The 12,541-nt window shown below is 41.0% G+C and overlaps 1 protein-coding gene across 2 annotated transcripts in view; it reads right to left on the bottom strand.

Annotated features, from left to right (window-relative positions):
- col12a1a (collagen, type XII, alpha 1a) overlaps positions 1-12,541 on the bottom strand; it is a 52,113-nt gene that overhangs the window by 36,068 nt on the left and 3,504 nt on the right. For both annotated transcript variants that reach the window (XM_086147884.1, XM_086147873.1), the window contains exons 3-14: positions 11,130-11,246; positions 10,884-11,027; positions 10,255-10,308; positions 9,387-9,650; positions 8,999-9,163; positions 8,583-8,756; positions 8,160-8,450; positions 7,464-8,066; positions 7,101-7,379; positions 6,297-6,572; positions 5,920-6,192; positions 1,139-1,408 (exon numbers count right to left, since the gene is read on the bottom strand). In XM_086147884.1, the coding sequence (XP_086004010.1) occupies positions 1,139-1,408; positions 5,920-6,192; positions 6,297-6,572; positions 7,101-7,379; positions 7,464-8,066; positions 8,160-8,450; positions 8,583-8,756; positions 8,999-9,163; positions 9,387-9,650; positions 10,255-10,308; positions 10,884-11,027; positions 11,130-11,246 (2,910 nt within the window). The remainder of the gene's footprint in view (positions 1-1,138; positions 1,409-5,919; positions 6,193-6,296; positions 6,573-7,100; positions 7,380-7,463; positions 8,067-8,159; positions 8,451-8,582; positions 8,757-8,998; positions 9,164-9,386; positions 9,651-10,254; positions 10,309-10,883; positions 11,028-11,129; positions 11,247-12,541) is intronic.

The raw sequence follows: 12,541 nt of genomic DNA, 5'->3' as shown, positions 1-12,541 counted from the left end.
TCGCAGTCTTTCATGCAGATCTGAGAAGTTTCCAGATGAATGTGAGTACAAACCCACCACAGTATTCCTGATTATTAGAAGCATACATTTAGAAGGCCTAAATGTAAATGATTGATTAGTTGGTTGAAGAACCAGACTTGGATGTCTTGTGACATCTGAGCAAATCCATGGTTCCAGCTTTTTCCATTGTGAGCGTGTGTGAATTTTCAGCAGCTTTGAAATGGGTAGAGGAAACTGTTAGAGACGATCTCCCTCAGAAATATCACTTTTATAACGGAAAAAGGAAGCCTATCCAAGTTTGCCATGTGTGCCTCACCATTCAAAGAGACCTTTGAATTCTTTAGAGCACTGAAAAGGGCAAAAAATAATGTAAAAAGAAGAGAGAAGAGTTTAAGTAAAATTGTATTTTTAAACAAAACCACTGCTTCATGGTTATTTTGGGTGTATATGCCACTTTCCCATATTTGCCAGAATCAATAACAGTAATGGTGGCTGTTTTATTTCCTTTAACACATTCCATTTCCCTTACTGGTGGACCGATTTCTTCCTAAATAGTGCAAGTTTCCATTCAGTGATCCTTTCCCATCCAACCATGATGATGACCTAAATGGCTATGACCAGGGTCTATTATGTCTTGTGTCACTGATGGAAGCTGGGTGAAGATAAAATGTTCATTCCATCATCTTTGCACATACACTTCATGTGCATGCATGCGTTTTAAAAAGTGCATGACGCATTTAGAATGCTGGAACAAAAGCAGCTGTTGAACTCAGATTAATGGATCCAAAGAGATTTTTCACTTTGATAATTCCTAAATCAGTGCTACGGATTGCTCTTAAAATGTATTTGTAAGTCAATAGGCAAATGAAAAAAATATATGGAAATGAGTTTTGTGATGAGAAGAAAGCCTGGGCCTGAATTTCTACCTTTTAAAGTAATGATCTAAGTGCAAGACATTTGTGATGCATTGATGAAGCACTTAAGATTCACTTTCCAGATAAAGTGGCCTGAAGTTTACAAAAATAAATAAAGAAGGAGAAAAACAGCAAACGCAATATTAAAATAAAACAGAGATAGTAGAGAAGTCCAAAAGCAGAAGAGCCGGAAGTAAACAGAGTTAGGAGATTAATTGACTTGCCATCTGTGGTTTCCTCTCCAACCAGAGGCTGTCCCTCTCCATGGCCATAAGCAGCAAAGACAGAGACTTGGTAACGTGTCTCTGGGGTCAGACCCTCCAGAACTGTGGCTGTCATATCTCCCGGTATTGTCTTTTCTCCAGACTCCTCAGTGTAAAGAGACTTCCACCTGATCCGATACTGACGAACATTACCAGGGGCCGCAGTCCAGGACACAGCAAAACTCGTGTCAGTGACATCCCTAGTCTCCAAGTCTCTAGGTGAGCCAAGTTCTGTGGATAAGTTACATAAGACAATTACATCCATCCTGTTTCCATTTTCTTTCTTACATAACACATGGGTTTAAATGGAGCTGCAAATGGTCTGTGCTTCAAAAAGTTAGTATTGGTTTCAAATATTTGACAGTTTGATGCGAAAGAGGCCCAGGATGAATTTAATGAAGACCTCCCACTTGAAACAAACAGTTCTTTCCTCTCAATGCAGTCTGCTTGTAGAACCCTTTTACTTCATTAATACACATAATTAATAATTGACACACATTGCATTAATAATGACACTTTGGAAAAAAATCTCCAACACGAATCACAAATTGTATATCCTTAGGTATCAGGTCTCCCAGTACTTGATTCACAATAGTGATTTCAGTCCAGTAGCAGATGTCATAATCTGACCTTGTCTCATAGGAAATTGTTTATTTAGTCTTTTGCGATGAGCAGCCCACTTGTGTGTGGTGGAGGAAGATTAAGTGCTTTGACTGCGACATGGGGAATCTGGATTTATCTGACTACCAAAAGTGCTCTGGGTTCCTATGTGCAGCACCCCCCGCACCTCTATTGTTCTGGTTGGAGTGGAACCAAATTCATGAAGTAATGCCAAATAAAAATGAATAGAAAAAAGCCTACACAAACAACAAAAATCTGCTGCATGTACAATGCACAATCACTGTGAATCTATTCAAGATTCACTGGCATCATGCATCCATTTGTCAAGTTGGACTCTGATCTAAGTCAAAAAATAACAACTGTGTCTGCCGATGAGAAGGATCTGCTCTTCAGACTTTGCAATGCAGTTTAATGGCCACAACTGTAAAAAGATGAGAATTCACAGATTTAAGATAACCATACAACAATGAAAGCCTTTTCATTGCACTGACTTAGTTCCAACGAATGGATTTTCATTGTCAAGCAAACATAAAAGGATGAACTTGACTGACTATTACGGCTGCAAAGATAGATGATAATGCTTTCTGCAGACGGTGGCCTATTTTACATCACTGCAATGATTTGGCAGTCTTCAGGAAAGACATGGCATGACGACCCATTTCAGAGTAATCATTTTGATAAACTTTCGATAAAAAACAATCATTTTATTTTCATATATCTACATCTCCACATTGAGCTACGGGGTAACTAAACAGAAGAATTAACTTCAATATGACATTTTGACCATGATCATTCACTGTTGAGCTATGGTTTTAAAAACATAGATCCCTCTCTCTCTAAAATCCAAAAATGTTTCTTTATATTAAGACAAAATAATACTCTACATTAAGCCTGTGGACAAGACCAGATTACACTAATATCAAAGCCTCCCCCGCATTTTCAGAAAACTACATATGACTAAGCGTTAGTCCACAGGGCATGTGCTGACAGAACTTTCACATCTGCTACCAGTAAGCCAAAAGAGTCCACACCTGTAAAAAAACATTAAAAAACATGTACCAGCTGACACCATCCCATGCACTGAAAATTATCTTGAATATTCAAGATTTATGACACCAGTAGTTGACTGGGCAGTGTTGTGTTAAGCTCTCATAACATTTAGGTTTCAGTCCTCTTCTACACACCCTCATTATGCCTTCTCCTTCCTTTATTTTATTGGTCTAAGTCCACTTCACCTCCACCACAGCCACAAAAATGGAGTGCTTGCCATTAATGTGTCAAAGTTGCATTTCTCTGGGGTTTTACATTTGAGAACCTTAAAAAGCATCCTGGCAGTGGTACTGCCAGGAGGCACAAAGCTGGACACTGCCAAAAAATTCCAAACCTGTGAAGAAAAACAAAGTGTAACCTAGGATTATCCTCCTCTCAAAGTGAGGGCCAGTCAAAGAGGTGTCTGTAGACACAACCCATGTTATGCTTTGTTTGTCTCTTGAACATGTGAAAGCCCATACCTGTTGCTGTGTTATGCAAGTATAGGTTTGTGTGCTTAAGGGCCTTAACAATGCCTTCTAACATTGTAGGCTGTGCTTTTCAACCATCCAGCCACCAAAGCATATTGGTTTATATTTTCTAAATATTTGTTCTCTCCTTAACCATGATTTCTTTCTCTATCTCTGCTTGTCTCTGCTTTACTGTGCAATATCTGTATCAAATACTAATACTAAGTGCAAAAATCTGGAATTATACACATAGATAATACATAAAATAATACAAACGTAGTTGTAAATATACTTGTTTTAACCTTGTATATACTTTATATACCTTTATTTTCATTTTTGTATTGAGTTTTATTTCTGTTCTTTTTACATGTATGCTTCTATTTCTAATGTGTACCCTGTGAGTAGGAGCCGCTGCAACAAAGAGCAATTTCCCCATTGGGGATCAATAAAGTGAGCCTCCTCGAGCTGCCATCTTACCATGATGGAGGGGTTTGTGCATCCCAGTGATCCTGGGAGCCATGTTGTCGGGGGCTTTATGCCCCTGGAAGGGCCACCCAAGGCAAATATGTCCCAGGTGAGGGACCAGACAAAGCACACCTCAGAAGACCCTCATGATGAACAGTAACTTTGGGTCCAGTTCTCCCTTGCCTGGACGCAGGTCACCAGGGCTCCCCCTTGAGCCAGGCCCGGGGACGGGGCTCAATGGCGAGCACCTGGTGGCCGGGCCTTCCCCAATGGGGCTTGACCGGGCACAGCCCAAAGGATTGACAAGGGTCCCTCTTCCCCTGGGCTCACCAGCCACAGGAAGGGCCAAAGGGGTTGGGTGCAGTGTGAGGCAGGCAGTGGCTGCAGACCTTGGTGGTCCGTTCCTCGACTGCAAAGGTGGCTCTAGGGACATGGAATGCCACCTCTGTGGCAGAGAAGGAGCTGGTGCACGAGGCTAAGAGATTCGGACTTGATATGGACTGACCTCGACGCACAGCGTGGAGTTGGGAACCAGACCTCTGGAGAGGGGCTGGACTCTTTTTTTCATTCTGGAGTTGCCCCCAGTGAGAGGCGCCAGGCAGGTGTGGACATATTGAATGCCCCCTGACTCGGCGCCCGTACGCTGGGGCTCAACACAGTGAACAAGAGGGTAGCCTCCCTCCGCCTTTGGGTGGGGGGTCAGGTTCTGACTGTTGTTTGTGGCTATGCACCCAACAACAGTTCAGTTTACCCATGCTTCTTGGGGTCCCTGAAGAGGCTGCTAGAGAACGCTCCTACTGGGGTCTCCCCCGTTCTGCTGGGAGACTTCAATGCTCATGTGGGCTACGACAGTGCACCTTGGAGGGGTGTGACTGAGAGGAACTGCTGGACCCCAGCTATGAGGGATGCCGTCAAACTGATGCCGAGTGTGAAGCAGCCAGGATGAGGATCAGCACCTCCAAATTCAAGACCATGGTGCTCAACCAGAAATGGGTGGAATGCCCACTAAGAAAAGGACACTGTACCAGTCTGTCATAATGAAGAGGGAGCTGAGCCAAAGTGCAAAGCTCTGGAATGACCAGTCAATCTACCTTCCCAACCTCACTTATGGTCACAATCTTTGGGCTGTGACCAAAAGAACGAGATCGCAGATAAGGCTGGCCGAAATTAGTTTTCTCCAAAGGGTGGCCTGACTTTCCCTTAGAGACAGAGTGACAAGTATGGTCTTCCAGGAGGAGTACGAAGTAGAGCCGCTGCTCCTCCGCATAGAGAGGAGTCAGATGAGTTGGCTCAGGCATCTGGTCAGGATGCCCGAGCCAACATCTTGCACAAAACGATATCTTCTGTAGTAATAAGAAAATGACAATGTAAGCTTGCTTATTAAAGCTACATTTGTATATTCATTGGGCATTGTCTGGTATCTTCCAAGTGAGCCCTCTTCGTCATTTCAGGATGTAATAATACAGTCTCACTGAAGGCTTCTGTGTTGGCTGTCACAAGAGATGGCTTCATGTCACCCACTCTCTTCCACTTTTGGCCCACAAGGAAATCACAGAAATGGACACTCAAAGCTTGTGGCACTTTGAACAATGAGATTACTGTTCGGGAATGCCAACGTCACGACAGCCCTAATATGCTGGCTAAACAAAATACTTTGTCATTCAGCTTTTTCCTGTGTGGGTGAGCAGTTAAGTGACAGAACAGTTTTGACTGGTGGAAACAAACTGTTATCGATAGCTCTCAATGGACCAGCAACAAAGTATGTTTATTGACATCATGGTCCCATTGTATGAAGTGATAGTCAGTAAGTGATATTATCCATTGCAGTGAAAACTAACCAAGTGACTGAATAAAAACATGAGGACTGACGGTTGAAAACATACATCAAAAATGTCCCCTTTTAAAGTGTATACTAAAGAATGTGCATATATGGTAAGAATCTCCACCAAGTCAAAAATACACATGAGGAGCTCCATGTTTATGACACCCGAAATGCAAAGTTCGATTTATTTTTAAAGATATCCCTTAATCAATTTTAAGGGGGGAAAAACTTGTGAAAAATGAAATATTTTCATAATTCTTCATTTCGTGCTTCACATTTCTGCCCTGCATTGGCAACCAGGAAATAGCAAAAAAGAATGTCAAATTCTTCCTTACCTTCTAAGGTGGTTCCTGTTCCCAAAAGTGGATCACTCATTCCAGTAGAATAGCGAGCAGTAACAAATATTTCATATTCAGTAATTGGCTGGAGGTTTTTCAGTACAGCCTGGGTGGTGTCTCCTTTGACAGATATCTCCTTTCTCTCCCCTCCCTCAACAGGTTTATATGCAATTTGGTACTGGATGACATTTCCTGGAGCTGCCTGCCAAGCCAGTTTCATTGAGGATATGGTCTCATCAAAGACACGAAGGTCACGAGGAGAACCACGGACTGTGAGCAAACAAAAATGTATTTGAAAATTAAAAAATAATTTTTGCACTTGAAAATCAGTTATTTGCAACCAAAGGAGGCTCTCTTAGTGTCATGTGACTCACTTTCTTTGGTAATGCCATTAACCTCCATTGCGGGCCCTTGGCCTGTGACATACTCAGCAGACACAGATACACGGTAGGTTGTGATGGGAAAAAGCTCCTGGAGTACTATGGTAGTCTCTGGTCCAACTGTTTGTGCCTGAAGAGTTTCCCCAGTACCACTAAGCGGGACGTATGACAGGTGATACCTGATGACTGATCCTGAAGCAGATTGCCAAGATACTCTGAAACTATCTGTTGTCTCCTCTGTAACCTGTATATTTCGCACCGGTCCTTGCTCTGAAAAGAACACAACAAGAACTACATATTGGTACCTTGCATGATTGTTATAGAGATTCTGGACAGTATAAAAGAAGTGGACATATTCCCCATAACATCACCCATTGACTTGGGGATTTGAATCATCAAGCCATAACATTGTCATTTTAGACAACTTTAGATACTATATTTGTAAAAGAGTAAATTATTGTTAAAAAAATGTAAAAAGATGTATGTAATGTTGGAGCTTTCTGGCAAAATAATTTCCTTCTGGATTTATAAGGTTCTATTCTATTCTATTCTATTCTATTCTATTCTATTCTAAAGTTTTAGTTTAACACCCCTCCTCAAAATTTGAATTATTATGTAGCCATGCCTTTACGTCTAAATGTGCCCTTGATTTTCAGAAATGATCATTCTGCGCTTTTGAAACTCAAGTCTTCAACAAATTTGGGGTTGTTTTTGTGACCAAAGCATTCTGCTCCAGAAAATCAACAGATTGAATTTCTAGGCACTTCAATCCACTGATTTTAAGTAAATGCCACAAACCTTCAAGGGTGGTTTCTTCACCAGTCAAAGGGAAACTGTCTCCTTTGTCGTACTGAGCAAACACATTGACCTCATAAGCCGTGAGGGGGAAGAGGTGTGGCAGGACGGCTGTGGTTGTATCACTGTGCACTGCCATGGAGATGTAGTCTCCAGTGATATCCTCAGCCTTGCGGAAACGCAGTAAGTAAGACAGAACACTGACAGGAGGGGCTGTCCATGTGGTACGGAAGCTACGAGAGGTAATTTCGGAAAATGTCAGGTCTGAAGGTGGAAGGAGACCTGTAAAAAAAGGATTACTTGTTGAGACTATTTTCTGGTAAAATGGCAATGCAGAAATGTAAGATGTTTTGTCTTCCAACTTACTCCTCTTTTTGATTTTGAGTAATTCCTGTTCAATCCTTAGACAAATAGACTGAGTCAGCTCTTTGGAGATCCTCTGAAAGGCATCAAAGTCCTCGACCTCGTAAACATGAGTGTCTGCTGGGGGATTAGCAATGGCCTCCAGCTCAGCCCTTACTGCATCCTTGACACCAACAGCAAAGATTTCCACATCAATATTCCTCAGATTGGTTGCTGGGTCCTTAAAAGAGTCTGATGACTTTCCATCTGTGATCAGCACCATGACACGAGGTACATTGGGTCTTGCTCCACGGTTAGCAAGAAAGACCTTCTCCCTGACATAGGTCATGGCCTTGCCAGTGTTAGTAGAGCCTCCACGGTAAGGGAAGGTCCGCACAGCTTTGACAACTGCACTTAAATCATGGTGGGTGTTGAGGAAAAACTCAGTGTGTGGATCTCGGCTGTATTGGACCAAGCTTATCTGGATCTTGTTGGGTCCAATGTCAAAAGAATTGACCAGCACCTCCAAGAATGCACGGACTTTGGCGAAGTTTTGTAATCCAATACTATAAGAGCCATCAACCAGTAGGATCACATCAGCCTGCACGTCCACACCAAGGGAACATTCTTGAAAAGAATGAAATAGAAACATCAACCTACAGTTGCATGTATGACAGGAATATCTAACTTTAACATGACAGACCCACCGAATCACCTCACCTGTTGTCACCTTGACAGGCTGAGTCTTTTCCATTGCCATGATGGGCTCACTTGGAATCAGACCTTTGAGGGCATAGAGGCTGATCTCATACTCAGTCTCAGGCGAAAGGTCACGAACATTGATGGAAGTAAGCCTGGATCCCATATACAATTCCTGCCTTTTCATTCCTGCTAGCATGGGAATAAGGACAAGCTTATAGCCAGAGACATCGCCCGGGGAGGGATCCCATGTTACCCTCATTGACTTGGATGCCATTTCTGTGACCTGCAAGTTAGAGGCTGGCTCCACCACTGAGAAAGAGAAATAAGGAAATGAAAGTTATTTTAGGGGTATCAAATTAGTATCAGAAAATTATTATTTTGTGCAATATGAAAAATTGTTTTTGTGTGAAGGCATTTGAAGTACGGCAGGTTTATACTTACATTCCTCACCACTGACTAGAACACTAAGCTGTTCATCAACTCCAGAGCACACCTCTTGAATGATCTTTCTTTGGACCTCTTGGATCATATCAAAGTTTGGAACATTGTACACGTGTTTGTCGTAAGGTGCTGAGGCCATTTCTCTCAGCTCATCCTCATCTGCTCCTTTGATTCCTGAGTGCGGAATGTGAAGTAAAACAGTGTTAAATCGCATTTTTTTCACCCCATGGCTGCATCACAGATGTGGTGGACTGCTTTTAAGGAATTGCTTGTAAAAGAAAAAAACAGTATGTTCTTTACTTTATCACGTCAAGTAGCTTACACCAAACAATTAAATGGAAAGTCAAATATTTTCCAAGAACAGGCAGATTGTCACACAGGGGAATAAAACCAAAACACTGCTCTAAAAAGCATACCTAGGACAAATACTTCCACGCCAATGTTCCGAAGTCTCCGAGCATTCTCTTCCACCGGGTCCTGGGATTTTCCATCAGTGATGATCATGGCTATCTTTGGAAATGATTTCCTGGATCCAGCAGCTTCCGTAAAGATTTCTCTCAGCAAGTGATCAATAGCATCGCCTTTAAACAGAATAGTATGTGTTTCTTTATTATATATTTGTCTTGTAGTATTACACATAGAGCAAAATGCCCTACCGTGGGACAGTTTTAGGATTATCTCGTCTTAAAATTCATAGCGCAAAAACACCTTGTTATAACATTCAACAGTTTTAGGCTTTTCATATTCAAGGATAGTCATCAAAAACTTTTCCACCTCTGCTCTTTGCTCTGACAAACTCCTTACCTGTCATAGTATTTCCACCCTTGTAGGGCAGGGTGCTGATGGCTTGGAGCAGGTCTCCTTTTCTGGTGTATTGTCTAAGGGGGAACTCTGTGCGTGTGTCTGTGCTATACTGCACCACAGCCACTCGAGTCTTGTCCTGACCGATGTCAAAAGCTCCAGCCAAGGCACCAATAAAACTACGGATGTGTTTGAAGTTCTCTCTGCCCACACTCCATGAGCCATCCACCAGGAATACCAAATCTGCTATAGCACTGACAGAACACTCTGTTGACAGGTAATGAGAACATCAGACAGTTAGCTGTGAACAGTGCTTTAAAATGCTGTGTTTGATTGATTGAGATGAAGAAAATGTATAAATATATATAGGCCTGGCTTCAAAGTAAAGATTTAAACCAACAGTTTAAATCCCAGCAAGGGATTTAAACTGTTTCCCTTGCTGGGAATAATGAAATCTGGAAGAATGGAAGAATCTGAAAATAGTTTCCAGAAGAAGCAAAAGGTGGGTAAAGCAGCTCTTGTGGCACAATGAATGTGTCATTGCTCAACAACTCCCACCTACTCTGTTCAACTGCATAATCGAAACCATGTATCCAAGCTTCCAGACTTGCTTTTCTTTTTTTCTAGGTGTGCAGAGTGGTTTCAATTATAGAAATCAATGTGCCTTCCCCAGACACTGTTGGAACCCTGTCTGCATACGCAGTGACAACCCGACTGAAGGTAAAGTGGCTGCCTGACCAAATTATTCCATGGGAAAAGACTGATAATGACTGCCATGGGGGAAAAATTATAGTAGGGGAAAAAAAACATGAGCCATATAAAGGAGAAACCCTCTGCAGCTTTTGGCTGACAGTACAGTAAACACACTCACTGATTGCATCTGACTGTGGCCTCCTGACTTGTCCGGTGGTGTTACTGGACTGAACTGAAACACAACAAACACTTGGAGAGTTAGCAATGCACATTGTCACTCCTGTCTCACACTGAGCTTTTACACATTGGGGAACAGCTAGAAAATCAATACATCATAAATGCTAGCCAAAGGAATGAAAACCACATGCATACACATGTCAAACACATGTCTTTGTGCTGCATTTATACTGCGTAGTCATGATTTCTCATGACTACGTCTCACGATGAAATTACTGCATGAATAAAGTTATTCAATTTCGAAGGGGAATGGACCCAAATTTATATTCAGTTTGTTTCTATGGTTTGAGTATACTTAACGTCATGTTCATAAGTATTAAAGACATTTTTGATTATGACGATGACTGTTTTGAGTACTGAACGGTATTTATTGTTATTTTCGTCAATCGTCCACGAATTTAGGTTTTCTTTTTGCTTAACAAAAGAAAACAAACTTTGAAATTTAACAAGTTAGGGAGAACAACAAAAAGAAAAAAAAAATTCCAACAAAAATAAAGATAATGTACGAGTGTGCTATTTCTATTCCAAAAATCATCATGCTCCCATTTTCCCAAAGCGTGATAAACTTACTGGTAAGTTGCCCAAAGATGGGGATACTCTCCTCTGATCCATAAAAGGAGCTTATGGACACTGAATAGTCCAAGTCAGGGGTCATGTCAGTGATTGAAGTCATAGTGGAATACGCATTGAGTGTAAAGTCTCTGGCCAGTTCATCTAAGATAGAAAAATAAGAAATGCTTCAGTGGTTGCAATGAACAGTTGGAATACTTTGTGTCTTTAATTATAGGTAATACATATATTTTTGTTTAAACTGACCTGAATTTGATTCAACATGTATTCTGTAGCCCTCTATCGTTGATGAGGGTCTAGTCCATGACATTTCAACTGTGTTCTCATTTAGAATTTTAAATTTCAAGTCTGAAGGGGGTTCCACTGCAAATGAGAAATAAAGCAGCGTCAAACCACCAAAAGAATATCAGAAGCTTGTATGATTGTCTTTGTATTTTTGAGCAAAATAAGTAAGACGATTTCAACATCAAGCATTCACATTGGTCCCAACGACAAACACTTCATGACTGAAGTGGACTTGTTCGTTGTTGGAGAACAGACACATAGCACTGACGTCCATTTACGAAGGTGACAAGTAAAGAACATGTTATAACACTGGAAAAGTGTGAAAAGCCATTTTGGGGGTTAAAAAATGGCGTTTGTTTGAGTTGCCCGACCAAGATGGCTGGCAGCTCAAGCACTGGCATACATAACATGTGCACGACTCTATAGAAACTTTACTTGGAGTGCAAACATTGAGTGAACCATCCAACACATGCTTGGTGCAGTCATTACAACGCATGCCCCAACCACAAACTGCTTCAACCACGGAGTCGATCTCAGCATCACAAAAATACAACAGTCAATTCGATCACAAGTTACTGATTATACAATGGAATCAAAGTTGCCATATTTGTTAAAGTAACTCTTGACACAACTGAACATAGTATGTTGTATATACACAGTATATAAACATATTCATGTTCTTGTTTACTCAGTTAAAAGGCATAACTATGATTGGCACACATCCATTGCAAACCTTTCAAAAAAGAATACACAATTTGTCATCTGGAGACTTTTGTGTACTTTTTCAGTGGCAGCATAATGCATAAGAGAATGGTAGAACAAGAGAACTTTACACACTCAAAAACCGTATGAGATAAATCGCAACAGAGCAAATACATCTTCAGAATAATTCAGGAAAACATATATATTGTGACAAGAGGAAAATGCCTTTAAAACGAGCTGATTCGATCACAGTGTCATGCATCATGTACATGAGAAAGTTGTTTGGTTCAACAACTTTGATTGACTTGAGTTTCCATGTACAGTTGGGACCACACAGACAGGTGAAAAACATATTTCAAAATGATATTCTTTCTAATAGCATCGAGGCTATCTGCACAAAAGCAAGAGTAGAATTTTTTTGAAAATGACTGTGTTCACATGCATCAAACATTCAAGTATGTTAGACTTTGTTACGTATAGATATTACACATGTAAGACAAGGTTCCCTTTTAGTTTTTCAAGAGTACCATGCTATTAGTTAAAAATTTGCCCAAATGTTTTCATTAGATACTTAGCAGATTATCTAATTTAATCACAAATTACATGCCTCTCTGTTAAAAATGGAATTATGTGTAAATAATGCATTATTTTGACAGAGTAGAGAGATTTGG

This window comes from Fistularia commersonii, chromosome 1 (assembly GCF_037954325.1).
Source record: "Fistularia commersonii isolate RoL2024-O1a breed Wild chromosome 1, RoL_Fcom_v1.0, whole genome shotgun sequence".
Lineage (NCBI taxonomy): Eukaryota > Metazoa > Chordata > Actinopteri > Syngnathiformes > Fistulariidae > Fistularia > Fistularia commersonii.
This window is presented reverse-complemented; position numbering and strand designations above follow the sequence as displayed.